The sequence below is a fragment of the Bombina bombina genome, chromosome 10 (assembly GCF_027579735.1).
Source record: "Bombina bombina isolate aBomBom1 chromosome 10, aBomBom1.pri, whole genome shotgun sequence".
Taxonomy (NCBI): Eukaryota; Metazoa; Chordata; class Amphibia; order Anura; family Bombinatoridae; genus Bombina; species Bombina bombina.
The window spans coordinates 163,501,198-163,517,421 of NC_069508.1; the positions used below are offsets into that span (position 1 = coordinate 163,501,198).

At 45.8% G+C, this 16,224-nt stretch overlaps 1 protein-coding gene across 6 annotated transcripts in view; it reads left to right on the top strand.

Moving 5' to 3' along the window:
* CC2D1B (coiled-coil and C2 domain containing 1B) overlaps positions 1 to 16,224 on the top strand; it is a 129,534-nt gene that overhangs the window by 89,993 nt on the left and 23,317 nt on the right. For all 6 annotated transcript variants that reach the window (XM_053693470.1, XM_053693473.1, XM_053693472.1 and 3 more), the window contains exons 21-24: positions 4,544 to 4,595; positions 6,441 to 6,540; positions 6,848 to 6,941; positions 10,440 to 10,568. In XM_053693470.1, the coding sequence (XP_053549445.1) occupies positions 4,544 to 4,595; positions 6,441 to 6,540; positions 6,848 to 6,941; positions 10,440 to 10,568 (375 nt within the window). The remainder of the gene's footprint in view (positions 1 to 4,543; positions 4,596 to 6,440; positions 6,541 to 6,847; positions 6,942 to 10,439; positions 10,569 to 16,224) is intronic.

The following is a 16,224-nucleotide window of genomic DNA, read 5'->3' on the forward strand; positions in this document are numbered from 1 at the left end:
AGACCAATGCAAGGCTGGAACAAGGGAAAGCAGGCCAAGAAACCTGCCACTGCTACCAAGACAGCATGAAATGTTGGCCCCCGATCCGGGACCGGATCTGGTGGGGGGCAGACTCTCTCTCTTCGCTCAGGCTTGGGCAAGAGATGTTCTGGATCCTTGGTCGCTAGAAATAGTCTCCCAAGGTTATCTTCTGGAATTCAAGGGACTTCCCCCAAGGGGGAGGTTCCACAGGTCTCAGTTGTCTTCAGACCACATAAAAAGACAGGCATTCTTACATTGTGTAGAAGACCTGTTAAAAATGGGAGTGATTCATCCTGTTCCATTAAGAGAACAAGGGATGGGGTTCTACTCCAATCTGTTCATAGTTCCCAAAAAAGAGGGAACGTTCAGACCAATCTTAGATCTCAAGATCTTAAACAAGTTTCTCAAGGTTCCATCGTTCAAGATGGATACCATTCGAACTATTCTTCCTTCCATCCAGGAAGGTCAATTCATGACCACGGTGGATTTAAAGGATGCGTATCTACATATTCCTATCCACAAGGAACATCATCGGTTCCTAAGGTTCGCATTCCTGGACAAACATTACCAGTTCGTGGCGCTTCCTTTCGGATTAGCCACTGCTCCAAGGATTTTCACAAAGGTACTAGGGTCCCTTCTAGCTGTGCTAAGACCAAGGGGCATTGCTGTAGTACCTTACTTGGACGACATTCTGATTCAAGCGTCGTCCCTTCCTCAAGCAAAGGCTCACACGGACATTGTCCTGGCCTTTCTCAGATCTCACGGATGGAAAGTGAACGTGGAAAAGAGTTCTCTATCCCCGTCAACAAGGGTTCCCTTCTTGGGAACAATAATAGACTCCTTAGAAATGAGGATTTTTCTGACAGAGGCCAGAAAAACAAAACTTCTAGACTCTTGTCGGATACTTCATTCCGTTCCTCTTCCTTCCATAGCTCAGTGCATGGAAGTGATCGGGTTGATGGTTGCGGCAATGGACATAGTTCCTTTTGCGCGCATTCATCTAAGACCATTACAACTGTGCATGCTCAGTCAGTGGAATGGGGACTATACAGACTTGTCTCCGAAGATACAAGTAAATCAGAGGACCAGAGACTCACTCCGTTGGTGGCTGTCCCTGGACAACCTGTCACAAGGGATGACATTCCGCAGACCAGAGTGGGTCATTGTCACGACCGACGCCAGTCTGATGGGCTGGGGCGCGGTCTGGGGATCCCTGAAAGCTCAGGGTCTTTGGTCTCGGGAAGAATCTCTTCTACCGATAAATATTCTGGAACTGAGAGCGATATTCAATGCTCTCAAGGCTTGGCCTCAGCTAGCGAGGGCCAAGTTCATACGGTTTCAATCAGACAACATGACAACTGTTGCGTACATCAACCATCAGGGGGGAACAAGGAGTTCCCTAGCGATGGAAGAAGTGACCAAAATCATTCTATGGGCGGAGTCTCACTCCTGCCACCTGTCTGCTATCCACATCCCAGGAGTGGAAAATTGGGAAGCGGATTTTCTGAGTCGTCAGACATTGCATCCGGGGGAGTGGGAACTCCATCCGGAAATCTTTGCCCAAGTCACTCAGCTGTGGGGCATTCCAGACATGGATCTGATGGCCTCTCGTCAGAACTTCAAAGTTCCTTGCTACGGGTCCAGATCCAGGGATCCCAAGGCGGCTCTAGTGGATGCACTAGTAGCACCTTGGACCTTCAAACTAGCTTATGTGTTCCCGCCGTTTCCTCTCATCCCCAGGCTGGTAGCCAGGATCAATCAGGAGAGGGCGTCGGTGATCTTGATAGCTCCTGCGTGGCCACGCAGGACTTGGTATGCAGATCTGGTGAATATGTCATCGGCTCCACCTTGGAAGCTACCTTTGAGACGAGACCTTCTTGTTCAGGGTCCGTTCGAACATCCGAATCTGGTTTCACTCCAGCTGACTGCTTGGAGATTGAACGCTTGATTTTATCGAAGCGAGGGTTCTCAGATTCTGTTATCGATACTCTTGTTCAGGCCAGAAAGCCTGTAACTAGAAAGATTTACCACAAAATTTGGAAAAAATATATCTGTTGGTGTGAATCTAAAGGATTCCCTTGGGACAAGGTTAAGATTCCTAGGATTCTATCCTTCCTTCAAGAAGGATTGGAAAAAGGATTATCTGCAAGTTCCCTGAAGGGACAGATTTCTGCCTTGTCGGTGTTACTTCACAAAAAACTGGCTGCTGTGCCAGATGTTCAAGCCTTTGTTCAGGCTCTGGTTAGAATTAAGCCTGTTTACAAACCTTTGACTCCTCCTTGGAGTCTCAATTTAGTTCTTTCAGTTCTTCAGGGGGTTCCGTTTGAACCCTTGCATTCCGTTGATATTAAGTTATTATCTTGGAAAGTTTTGTTTTTAGTTGCAATTTCTTCTGCCAGAAGAGTTTCAGAATTATCTGCTCTGCAGTGTTCTCCTCCTTATCTGGTGTTCCATGCAGATAAGGTGGTTTTACGTACTAAACCTGGTTTTCTTCCAAAAGTTGTTTCTAACAAAAACATTAACCAGGAGATTATCGTACCTTCTCTGTGTCCGAAACCAGTTTCAAAGAAGGAACGTTTGTTGCACAATTTGGATGTTGTTCGCGCTCTAAAATTCTATTTAGATGCTACAAAGGATTTTAGACAAACATCTTCCTTGTTTGTTGTTTATTCCGGTAAAAGGAGAGGTCAAAAAGCAACTTCTACCTCTCTCTCTTTTTGGATTAAAAGCATCATCAGATTGGCTTACGAGACTGCCGGACGGCAGCCTCCCGAAAGAATCACAGCTCATTCCACTAGGGCTGTGGCTTCCACATGGGCCTTCAAGAACGAGGCTTCTGTTGATCAGATATGTAGGGCAGCGACTTGGTCTTCACTGCACACTTTTACCAAATTTTACAAGTTTGATACTTTTGCTTCTTCTGAGGCTATTTTTGGGAGAAAGGTTTTGCAAGCCGTGGTGCCTTCCATTTAGGTGACCTGATTTGCTCCCTCCCTTCATCCGTGTCCTAAAGCTTTGGTATTGGTTCCCACAAGTAAGGATGACGCCGTGGACCGGACACACCTATGTTGGAGAAAACAGAATTTATGTTTACCTGATAAATTACTTTCTCCAACGGTGTGTCCGGTCCACGGCCCGCCCTGGTTTTTTTAATCAGGTCTGATAATTTATTTTCTTTAACTACAGTCACCACGGTACCATATGGTTTCTCCTATGCAAATATTCCTCCTTAACGTCGGTCGAATGACTGGGGTAGGCGGAGCCTAGGAGGGATCATGTGACCAGCTTTGCTGGGCTCTTTGCCATTTCCTGTTGGGGAAGAGAATATCCCACAAGTAAGGATGACGCCGTGGACCGGACACACCGTTGGAGAAAGTAATTTATCAGGTAAACATAAATTCTGTTTTTTATGACAAAATGAGTCCACGGATCATCTTAATTACTAATGGGATATTCACCTCCTGGTCAGCAGGAGGAGGCAAAGAGCACCACGGCAGAGCTGTTAAATAGCTCCTCCCTTCCCTCCCACCCCAGTCATTCTCTTACAGTATGAGTCTCCTTACCTTATTTTTCATTCGGACAAGGTAGTTTTGCGTACTAAGTTAGGGTTCCTCCCTAAAGTGGTTTCAGATCGGAACAATAATCAGGAGATTGTTGTTCCTTCCTTGTGTCCTAACCCTTCTTCTCAGAAGGAACGTCTGCTGCACAATCTGGACGTGGTGTGTGCATTGAAATTCTATTTACAGGCAACTAAGGATTTTCTTCAGTCTTCTGCTCTGTTTGTGGTTTTCTCTAGAAAACGTAAGGGACAGAAAGCTACGGCTACTTCTCTTTCTTTGACTGAAGAGTATCATTCGCTTGGCCTATGAAACTGCTGGACAGCAGCCTCCTGAGAGAGTTACGGCTCATTCTACGAGGGCTGTTTCCTCTTCCTGGGCATTCAAAAGTGAACCTTCTGTGGAACAGATTTGCAAGGCTGCAACTTGGTCCTCTCTTCACATTTTCTCAAAATTCTATAAATTTGATACCTTTGCCTCGGCTGAGGCTTCTTTTGAGAGAGAGGTTCTTCAAGCAGTGGTGCCTTCCGTTTAGGTTCCCTGTCTTGTCCCTCCCTTATCTGTGTACTCTAGCTTGGGTATTGATTCCCAATAGTAATTAGATGATCCATGGACTCACTGTGTCATTAGAAAGAAAACAAAATGTATGCTTACCTGATAAATGTATTTATTTCTTGACATGGTGAGTCCACGGCCCGCCCTGTTTTCTTAAGGACAGGGTTTTTTGTTATAAACTTCAGACACCTCTGCACCTTTTTGCTTCCTTTCTCTCCTTTGCTTCGGTTGAATGACTGGGGTTGGAGGGAAGGAAGGTGATATTTAACAGCTTTGCTGTGGTGCTCTTTGCCGCCTCCTGCTGGGCAGTATTGATATTCCCAATAATAATTAGATGATCCGTGGACTCACCGTGTCAAGAAAGAAAGAAATTTATCAGGTAAGCATAAAAAATTTTTTTCTCGTTCCAGGAGCAGCCACAGAAGAATAAAACCCTGGTGATAAAGAACACAAACTCTCCAGGTAGAATGATTACTTAAATTCCCTCTACAGCTTCATAGGAGACAATACAAATACTGCAACAAATAAGGCATGCTCTGCGGAGGGTGCCGTACATGGCGCGCTCTGAGGAGGGTTCCGTACATGGCGTGCTCTGAGGAGGGTGCCGTACATAGCGCGCTGCGGAGGGTGCCGTACATTGCAAGTTGCGGATGGTGCCGTATATGGCGCGCTCTGAGGAGGGTGCTGTACATGGCGCGCTGCGGAGGGTGCCGTACATTGCGAGTTGCGGATGGTGCCGTACATGGCGCGCTCTGAGGAGGGTGCCGTACATGGCGCGCTCTGAGGAGGGTGCCGTACATGGCGTGCTCTGAGGAGGGTGCCGTACATGGCGTGCTCTGAGGAGGGTGCCGTACATGGCGTGCTCTGAGGAGGGTGCCGTACATGGCGTGCTCTGAGGAGGGTGCCGTACATGGCGTGCTCTGAGGAGGGTGCCGTACATGGCGTGCTCTGAGGAGGGTGCCGTACATGGCGTGCTCTGAGGAGGGTGCCGTACATGGCGTGCTCTGAGGAGGGTGCCGTACATGGCGTGCTCTGAGGAGGGTGCCGTACATGGTGCGGTCTGCGGAGGGTTCCGTACATGGCGTGCTCTGAGGAGGGTGCCGTACATGGCGCGCTCTGCGGAGGGTGCCGTACATGGCGCGCTCTGCGGAGGGTGCCGTACATGGCGTGCTCTGAGGAGGGTGCCGTACATGGCGCGCTCTGAGGAGGGTGCCGTACATGGCGAGTTGCGTAGGGTGCCGTACATGGCGCGCTGCGGAGGGTGCCGTACATGGCGCGCTGCGGAGGGTGCCGTACATACGCTGCAGACGGTACCTACATTTTGTGCACTGCAGGGAAATCCATGTTTCATTTGTCCATTCTTAATTATAAACACTAGGTAGGCCATAACACTCCTATGCCGGTTAAAGGGACATGAAACCCAAATTTTTTCTTTCATGATTCAGACAGAACATACAATTTTAAACAACTTTCCAAATTTGTTTTGTTCTCTTTATATCCTTTGTTGGAAAAGCATACCTAGATAGTCTCAGGAGCTGCGAATTGGTGTCTACACATAAATGCCTAATTGTATTGGCTCACCCATGTGTATTGCTGTTTCTTCAACAAATGATACCAAGAGAATGAAGCAAATTTAGATATTAGAAGTAAATTGGAAACTTGTTTAAAATTGTATGCTCTATCTGAATCATGAAAGAGGAATTTGGTGTCTCATGTCCCTTTAAAGGTTAATCCTAATTTAATTTTGCTACTAATTATTATTATTTTATTAATATGATTTTTACGATTGCTGTTGTGTTATGTAATCATAAGTAAGCGGACATAAAAACTGGTAGCGCTGTGCAGCAGTTGCTGGTTAGTGTGTGCTTGCTGACCTCCAAAAATGCTACTGCAGCCTTAACACGCTTTTATGTTGCATAGTGAGTTACAGTAGTATGCTCCAATCTACTCTTGACTTTATCGTCCCTTGCAATACCCACGTCAACAAGGAACTGCCAGAAATAAAGCTTGTAACGCAAAGAAAGTAAAACTGTAATTTAAATAGAAAATAAAAATGTGAGAAAAAGAAAGTTGAGTGGTTATTTGCAGAGTCCTAAGAAAAAGCTAACGAGACACAGATAAAATATCTTTATATGTATAAAGCAGCTGCCTAAGGGCGCTAACACCCACTAGTACAGCTGTGAATGTTTAGAGGATTGTTACTATATTTAGTCAGTGTAGGTATAATGATATTGGAATGTTAGGAACTGACTTTGGATCTGTTTGTGCATTTCACATTGATTTATCTATTGCATCATCTTTGACCAGAATATGAACAGTCGTTTAAACTGAATATCAACCGAAATCACAGAGGCTTCAAACGAATCGTTCAGACCAAAGGGATAAAGTTTGAAATTTTCCACAAAGGGTGAGAAGTGAACCTTCTAGTGTGACACAGTACCAGCTCTTGTGTTCCTGCCCTCATAATAATCAGGGGGATCATGGCACATTATAGCATCAGGGAGTAAAGCATTTCAGATGTATACCTATAACCTCTAAGGGCATGTGCACAAATACACATTTACAGGATGAGATACCCCTTGTCCGCTACATATTATCCTGAGCTAATCAAGTCTTGCAAACGATATAGTAACCTTTGTGTGCGGCCTTTTGCTGTATTCATTGTTTTATTGAATCTTTCTATTTGCCCTTTTTGGTCTCTTGTTCTCACACAGGGTATTCTTGCTCAGGAGTGACAAACAGATTGGCACAGCAAGCATAAAACTGGACAAGTTAGAAACGCAGTGCGAGATCCGGGAGATTGTGGAGGTAAAGTGAGAATCGCACTACATGACCTTCTCCAAGCTCAGTATTGGTGTGTTGCCAGTTACAATACTGTGCTCCTTTACTGGCATTAAAGGGATAGTCTAGTCAAAATTAAACTTTTATGATTCAGATAGAGCATGCAAGTTTAAGAAACTTTCGAATTTACTCCTATTATCAATTTTTCTTCATTCTCTTGGTATCTTTATTTTAAAAAGCAAGAATGTTGGCTTCGAAGCCGGCCCATTTTTGGTTCAGAACCTGGGAAGCGCTTGCTGATTGGTATCTAAATGTAGCCAACCAATCAGCAAGCGCTACCCAGGTGTTGAACCAAAAATGGGCAGGCTTCTAAGCTTACATTCTTGCTTTCTAAAATAAAGATACCAAGAGAATGAAGAAAATTTGATAATAGGAGTAAATAAGAAACATTCTTAAAACTGCATGCTCTATCTAAATCATGAAAGTTTAATTTTGACTAGACTATTCCTTTAAAGTGATAAAAAAAAATGACACAATAGAATTTAGTTTTTCCCTGGCTTTGTCTGCAAGCACTTTTTTACTGATCAACACAAAATATTATATATTACACTTACCTACTAAACAGACATCAGTTTAGTGCTGATATAGTAACATATATTCCAGTGAGGGCAACTGTCAGGCACAACCGTGTCTGGCACTGCGCACTCTTGCTCAACGCTGTCTGTCACTGTGCAATCTGTCACTGCGCACTCTTGCTCAACGCTGTCTGGCACTGCGCACTCTTGCTCAACGCTGTCTGTCACTGTGCAATCTGGCACTGCGCACTCTTGCTCAACGCTGTCTGTCACTGTGCAATCTGGCACTGCGCACTCTTGCTCAACGCTGTCTGTCACTGTGCAATCTGGCACTGCGCACTCTTGCTCAACGCTGTCTGGCACTGTGCAATCTGGCACTGCGCACTCCGGCACAATGCTGTCTGGCACTGCGCACTCCGGCACAATGCTGTCTGGCACTGCGCACTCCGGCACAATGCTGTCTGGCACTGCGCACTCCGGCACAACGCTGTCTGGTACTGCGCACTCCGGCACAATGCTGTCTGGCACTGCGCACTCCGGCACAATGCTGTCTGGTACTGCGCACTCCGGCACAATGCTGTCTGGTACTGCGCACTCCGGCACAATGCTGTCTGGCACTGCGCACTCCGGCACAATGCTGTCTGGCACTGCGCACTCCGGCACAATGCTGTCTGGTACTGCGCACTCCGGCACAATGCTGTCTGGCACTGCGCACTCCTGCACAATGCTGTCTGGCACTGCACACTCCGGCACAATGCTGTCTGGTACTGCGCACTCCGGCACAATGCTGTCTGGCACTGCGCACTCCGGCACAATGCTGTCTGGCACTGCGCACTCCGGCACAATGCTGTCTGGCACTGCGCACTCCGGCACAATGCTGTCTGGTACTGCGCACTCCGGCACAATGCTGTCTGTCACTGTGCAATCCGGCACAATGCTGTCTGTCACTGTGCAATCCGGCACAATGCTGTCTGGCACTGTGCAATCCGGCACAATGCTGTCTGGCACTGCGCACTCCGGCACAATGCTGTCTGGCACTGCGCACTCCGGCACAATGCTGTCTGGCACTGCGCACTCCGGCACAATGCTGTCTGGCACTGCGCACTCCGGCACAATGCTGTCTGGCACTGTGCAATCTGGCACTGCGCACTCCGGCACAACGCTGTCTGTCACTGTGCAATCTGGCACTGCGCACTCCGGCACAATGCTGTCTGGTACTACGCACTCCGGCACAATGCTGTCTGGCACTGCGCACTCCGGAACAATGCTGTCTGGTACTGCGCACTCAGGCACAATGCTGTCTGGCACTGCGCACTCCGGCACAATGCTGTCTGGCACTGCGCACTCCGGCACAATGCTGTCTGGCACTGCGCACTCCGGCACAACGCTGTCTGTCACTGTGTAATCTGGCACTGCGCACTCCGGCACAATGCTGTCTGGCACTGCGCACTCCGGCATAATGCTGTCTGGCACTGGGCACTCAGGCACAACGCTGTCTGTTACTGCGCACTCCGGCACAATGCTGTCTGGCACTGCGCACTCCGGCACAACGCTGTCTGGCACTGTGCAGTCTGGCACTGCGCACTCCGGCACAATGCTGTCTGGCACTGCGCACTCCGGCACAACGCTGTCTGGTACTGCGCACTCCGGCACAATGCTGTCTGGTACTGCGCACTCCGGCACAACGCTGTCTGGTACTGCGCACTCCGGCACAATGCTGTCTGGCACTGCGCACTCCGGCACAATGCTGTCTGGCACTGCGCACTCCGGCACAACGCTGTCTGGCACTGCGCACTCCGGCACAATGCTGTCTGGCACTGTGCAATCTGGCACTGCGCACTCCGGCACAATGCTGTCTGGCACTGTGCAATCTGGCACTGCGCACTCCGGCACAATGCTGTCTGGCACTGTGCAATCTGGCACTGCGCACTCCGGCACAATGCTGTCTGGCACTGGGCACTCAGGCACAACGCTGTCTGGCACTGCGCACTCCGGCACAATGCTGTCTGGCACTGCGCACTCCGGCACAATGCTGTCTGGCACTGTGCAATCTGGCACTGCGCACTCCGGCACAATGCTGTCTGGCACTGTGCAATCTGGCACTGCGCACTCCGGCACAATGCTGTCTGGCACTGGGCACTCAGGCACAACGCTGTCTGGCACTGCGCACTCCGGCACAACGCTGTCTGGTACTGCGCACTCCGGCACAATGCTGTCTGGCACTGCGCACTCCGGCACAATGCTGTCTGGCACTGCGCACTCCGGCACAATGCTGTCTGGTACTGCGCACTCCGGCACAATGCTGTCTGGTACTGCGCACTCCGACACAATGCTGTCTGGCACTGCGCACTCCGGCCCAATGCTGTCTGGCACTGCGCACTCCGGCACAATGCTGTCTGGCACTGCGCACTCCGGCACAATGCTGTCTGGCACTGCGCACTCCGGCACAATGCTGTCTGGTACTGCGCACTCCAGCACAATGCTGTCTGGCACTGCGCACTCTCCAGCACAACTGCACACTTAGGCATTGCACTATCTGGCACTACACTGTCTGGCACTATACACTCCAACACTGTGAACTCTGGCACAATGCTGTCTTGAACTGCACACTGGCACTGCACTATCCGGCACTACACTGCTGCTTCAGGCTATTTGTTTTTAGCTATAACATGCACTTACTTGTTGAGTGGATATCGGCATTAATGTACCCCTCTGGGCTAAACACACACACAATTCTGAACTTTGAAGTGTGAAAGACCATTTTAACTGCAGGATCTCCTCATTGTGGCCCCTGTGTTTTAGGCTGGACAACACAGGTCTAAAGTACACCATGAAGCTGTAGCTCTGGGCCTTTTTATTAATATTTGTGATTTCTTTTACTGGAAGTAATAAAGTTAGAAAGTAAAGAGTTCTGCTCCGGTAGTTCACTGTTTTCTGTTTGTTTTTATAGGTGTTTGATGGGAGAAAAACAACAGGTGGTAAACTAGAAGTAAAAGTCTGTCTCAGGGAGCCCCTCAATGGTCAGGACCTCCAGACGGTGACAGAGAAGTGGTTGGTGATGGGACAGATTCCTCACAAGGTAAGACGATAATAAATGCAAGGAACCGGTGTGATGTAGGTAGGCAGGATACTGTGCATATAGTGTGCAAAAGAAAAACCCTGTGTCTTTCTCTTCCGCTTTGACTTGGTACTTAGGGGTTAAACACATAGTTAAAACGGATATGAAACCCAAATTATTTCTTTCATGATTCAGATAGAGCAGCAATTTTAAGCAACTTTCTAATTTACACCTATTTTTTCTTCATTCTCTTGGTATGTTTATTTGAAAAGGCAGGAATGTATGCTTAGGACCCGGGTTATTTTTGGTTCAGCACCTGGGTAGCGATTACTGATTGGAGGCTACATTTAGCTCTTAAGCTTTACATTCCTGCTTTTCAAATAAACGATAGCAAAAGAAAGACAAAAAATTGATAATAGGAGTAAATTAAAAAGTTGCCTAAAATTGCTGCGCTATCTGAATCATGAAAGAAAAAAAATTAAGTTTCATGTCCCTTTAACTGTCATAGGAGTGTTATGCCCCTACCTAGTGTTTATAATTGAGAATGGACCAATGAAACATGGATTTCCCTGCAGTGCACAAAATGTTTCACTATACAGCAGAGCCCGAGTCTAAGTCGCTATACAGCAGAGCCCGAGTCTAAGTCGCTATACAGCAGAGCCCGAGTCTAAGTCGCTATACAGCAGAGCCCGAGTCTAAGTCGCTTTACAGCAGAGCCCGAGTCTAAGTCGCTATACAGCAGAGCCCGAGTCTAAGTCGCTATACAGCAGAGCCCGAGTCTAAGTCGCTTTACAGCAGAGCCCGAGTCTAAGTCGCTATACAGCAGAGCCCGAGTCTAAGTCGCTATACAGCAGAGCCCGTGTCTAAGTCGCTATACAGCAGAGCCCGAGTCTAAGTCGCTATACAGCAGAGCCCGAGTCTAAGTCGCTTTACAGCAGAGCCCGAGTCTAAGTCGCTATACAGCAGAGCCCGAGTCTAAGTCGCTACACAGCAGAGCCCGAGTCTAAGTCGCTATACAGCAGAGCCCGAGTCTAAGTCGCTATACAGCAGAGCCCGTGTCTAAGTCGCTATACAGCAAAGCCCGAGTCTAAGTCGCTATACAGCAGAGCCCGTGTCTAAGTCGCTATACAGCAGAGCCCGAGTCTAAGTCGCTATACAGCAGAGCCCGAGTCTAAGTCGCTTTACAGCAGAGCCCGAGTCTAAGTCGCTATACAGCAGAGCCCGAGTCTAAGTCGCTATACAGCAGAGCCCGAGTCTAAGTCGCTATACAGCAGAGCCCGAGTCTAAGTCGCTACACAGCAGAGCCCGAGTGTTTCATATCCCTTTAAGGTTAGCTCCAGAGCAGCAATGCACTACTGGGAGCTAGCTGAACACATTTTGTGAGCCAATGACAAGAGGCATACGTTACCACATAGTGGTTTAAAAAAAGTATCCAATTCCTGTTCAAGCTATAACGGTCATACCAATAATGATAGAGAGAATGATCCTATATAACCGAGATTTTGTCTAAATGGCTCATTTTCATTTTTACTCTTGATTACCTTGTGAAATTTTAACTTTGATTGTTTCTTTCTAAACTTTGTAATATATCTTGTCTTGTATTTTGGCCATGTATCGCTTTGACTATGAATTGGATTATAAATAAATATATAAAAAAAATAAAACAAAAGAGGCCTACGTGTGACGCCACCAATAAGCAGCAAGCTACCAGCCTACCAATGTGTGCTTTTCAGCAGAGGATACCCAGAGAATTAAAGGGACAGTCAAGTACAAAAAAAAACGTTCATTCAAATAGGGCATGTCATTTCAAACAACTTTCCAATTTACTTTTATCACCAATTTTGCTTTGTTCTCTTGGTATTCTTAGTTTGAAAGCTAAACCTAGGAAGTTCATATGCTAATTTCTTAGAACTTGAAGGCCGCCTCTAATGTGAATGGATTTTGACAGTTTTTCCCCACTAGAGGGCATTAGTTCATGTGTTTCACATAGATAACATTGAGCTCATGCACATGAATTTACCGTGGAGTGAGCACTCATTGGCTAAAATGTAAGTCTGTCAAATTAACTGAAATAAGCGGGCAGTCTGCAGAGACTTAGATATGAGGTAATCACAGAGGTAAAATGTGCATTATTATAGCTGTGTTGGTAATGCAAAACTGGGGAATGGGTTATAAAGGGCTAATATATATTTTTAAAAACAAAAATGTTGGTGTTGACTGTCCCTTTAATTAAATTTGATCATTGAAATAAATTGAAAAGTCTCTTAAAAATGCTGCTCTATATGATAATTGTAGTTGTTTAACACTTTATACTTAATTCTTTAATATTTAGTCTCCATAAAGTCATGTGTGATGTTTTTTTTTTTTATTATTATTTATTTCTTTATTGAAAAATGAAGAGTACAGAAGCAGGAATGTATTCCTACAGGTAAATAACCTGGTACTATTTGCTATGTAAATACTATAAGACTATAAACAGTCATGCATAGGGTCTAAATAGTGCTATCACAATTATGTCGGAAACACAATTCCTTCTCCTAGTTTAACAAAAGAATATACGTTTAGAGTGAATCTTACAGTAGCACAAACTAGTTCCAGTCAATACAAAGAACTTTTTGGGATTATTTAAATTTGGACATTATCTTTGGACATTTTTCTGAACTTAAAGGGACACTCAAGCCAAACATTAAACTTTCATGATTCAGATACAGCAGCAATTTTAAACAACTTTCCAATTTACTTCCATTAACAAAATGTGCACAGTCTTTTTATATTTAAAATGTTTGAGTCACCAGCTCCTACTGAGCATGTGCAGAATAAATGTGTATGCATTTGTGATTGGCTGATGACTGTCACATGGTACAGAGGGAGTAGAAATAGAGAACTTAAAGGGACAGTCTACACCAGAATTTTTATTGTTTTAAAAGATATTTAATCCCTTTATTACCCATTTCCCAGTTTTGCATAACCAACACAGTTATAATAATATACTTTCTCTTGCAAGGTGTATCCAGTCCACGGCTTCATCCATTACTTGTGGGATATTCTCCTTCCCTACAGGAAGTGGCAAAGAGAGCACACAGCAGAGCTGTCCATATAGCTCCCCCTCTAGCTCCACCCCCCCCCCCCAGTCATTCTCTTTGCCGGCTCTAAGCACTAGGACAAGTGTCTGGCAGTGGTCCCAGACATACAGGTGTCTAATCAGGCTTTAGGAGAATCTAGCCTGTCCATAAGACTGCGGCTCCGCCATGGAGTCTAAATCTAGTTCTTTCAGTTCTTCAAGAGGTTCCATTTGAACTTTTACGTTTCATAAATTTTTGTTTTGGTAGCTATCTCTTCTACTCGAAGAGTCTCAGAGTTATTTGCCTTACAGTATGTTTCACCTTCCACTGGTGTTCCATGCAGATGAGGTAGTTTTTACGTTACATACCTGGTTTTCTTCATAAGGTTATTTTTAATAAGAATATTAACCAGGAAGTTGTTGTTCCCTCTCTGTATTTGACGAAGGAACGTCAAGCAACTAAGGATTTCAGACAAACATCTTCCTCTTGTGTTGTCTATTCTGGTAAGAGGAGAGGTCAGAAAGCGACGGTTACCTCTTTTTTTCCTTTTGGCTGAAAAGCATCATCCGTTTGGCCTACGAGACTGCTGGCCAGCAGCTTCCTGATACAATTACTGCTCATTCTTCCAGAGCAGTGGCTTCCACATGAGCTTTTAAAAACAAATCTTCTGTTAAACAGATTTGTAAGGCAGCGACTTGTTCTTCGCTGCATACTTTTTCCAAATTTTACATATTTGATACTTTTGCTTCCTTGGAGGCTATTTTTGGGAGAAAGGTTTTACGAGCAGTGGTGCCTTCCGTTTAAAGGGTACCTGCCTTGTTCCCTCCCTTCATCCGTGTCCTAAAGCTTTGGTATTGGTATCCCACAAGTAATGGATGAAGCCGTGGACTGGATACACCTTGCAAGAGAAAACAGAATTTATGCTTACCTGATAAATTACTTTCTCTTGCGGTGTATCCAGTCCACGGCCCGCCCTGGCATTTAAGTCAGGTAATAATTTTTTTGTTTAAACTACAGTCACCACTGCACCCTATGGTTTCTCCTTTTTCTTCCTAACCTTTGGTCGACTGACTGGGGGGTGGAGCTAGAGGGGGAGCTATATGGACAGCTCTGCTGTGTGCTCTCTTTGACACTTCCTGTAGGGAAGGAGAATATCCCACAAGTAATGGATGAAGCCGTGGACTGGATACACCGCAAGAGAAAGTAATTTATCAGGTAAGCATAAATTCTGTTTTTAACATCTGTGATTATCTTGTATCTAAGCCTCTGCAAACTGCCCCTTTTTTCAGTTCTTTTGACAGACTTGCAGTCTAGCCAATCAGTGCCTGCTCCCAGATTACTTCACGTGCACGAGCACAGTGTTATCTATATGAAATATGTGAACTAACACCCTCTAGTGGTGAAAAACTGTTAAAATGCAATCTGAAAGAGGTGGGCTTCAAGGTCTAAGAAATTAGCATATGAACCGCCTAGGTTAAGCTTTCAATTAAGAATACCAAGAGAACAAAGCAAAATTGGTGATAAAAGTAAATTGGAAAATTGTTTAAAATTACATGCTCTATCTGAATCATGAAAGTTTATTTTGGCCTAGACTGTCCCTTTAAAATTGTTAGAAAAAAATCTACTACTCATTTGAAGTTCAGACTACGTGCTATTGCATTGTCTTGTTATCATGCATTTGTTGATTATTCAAATCTACTGTGTTAACTGGTCCTTTAAACTACTACGTTTTATTGTATCATTTTATTGTGTAACCACTTATAGATTTATATATTTAATGATCTAGACTCGGGCTCTGATGTATAGTGATTTACACTGGGGCTTTGCTGTATAGTGACCCGGGCTTTGCTGTATAGTGACTCGGGCTTTGCTGTATTGTTACTTAGACTCAAGCTCTGCTGTATAGAGACTCAGGCTCTGCTGTATAGTGATTTACACTGGGGCTCTGCTGTATAGTGACTTAGACTCAAGCTCTGTTGTATAGTGATTTAGACTCGAGCTCTACTGTATAGTGATTTAGTCTTGGGCTCTAATGTATAGGGGTTTAGACTCAGGCTCAGCTGTATAGTGATTTACACTGGGGGTCTGCTGTATAGTGATTTAGACTCAAGCTGTGCTGTATAGTGACTTAGACTCAGGCTCTGCTATATAGTGTCGTAGACTCCAGCCTCTGCTGTATAGTGACTTAAACGCAGGCTCTGCTGTATAGTGACTTAGACTTAAGCTCTGCTGTATAGTGACTTAGACTCAGGCTCTGCTGTATAGTGACTTAGACTCAGGCTCTGTTATATAGTGGCTCAGACTCTGCTTTATAGCGGGTTTAGACTCGGACTTTGCTGTATAGCGGGTTTAGACTCTGGCTCTGCTGTATAGCGGGTTTAGACTCGGGCTCTGCTGTATAGCGGGTTTAGACTCGGGCTCTGCTGTATAGCGGGTTTAGACTCGGGCTCTGCTGTATAGCGGGTTTAGACTCGGGCTCTGCTGTATAGCGGGTTTAGACTCGGGCTCTGCTGTATAGCGGGTTTAGACTCGGGCTCTGCTGTATAGCGGGTTTAGACTCGGGCTCTGCTGTATAGCGGGTTTAGACTCGGGCTCTGCTGTATAGCGGGTTTAGA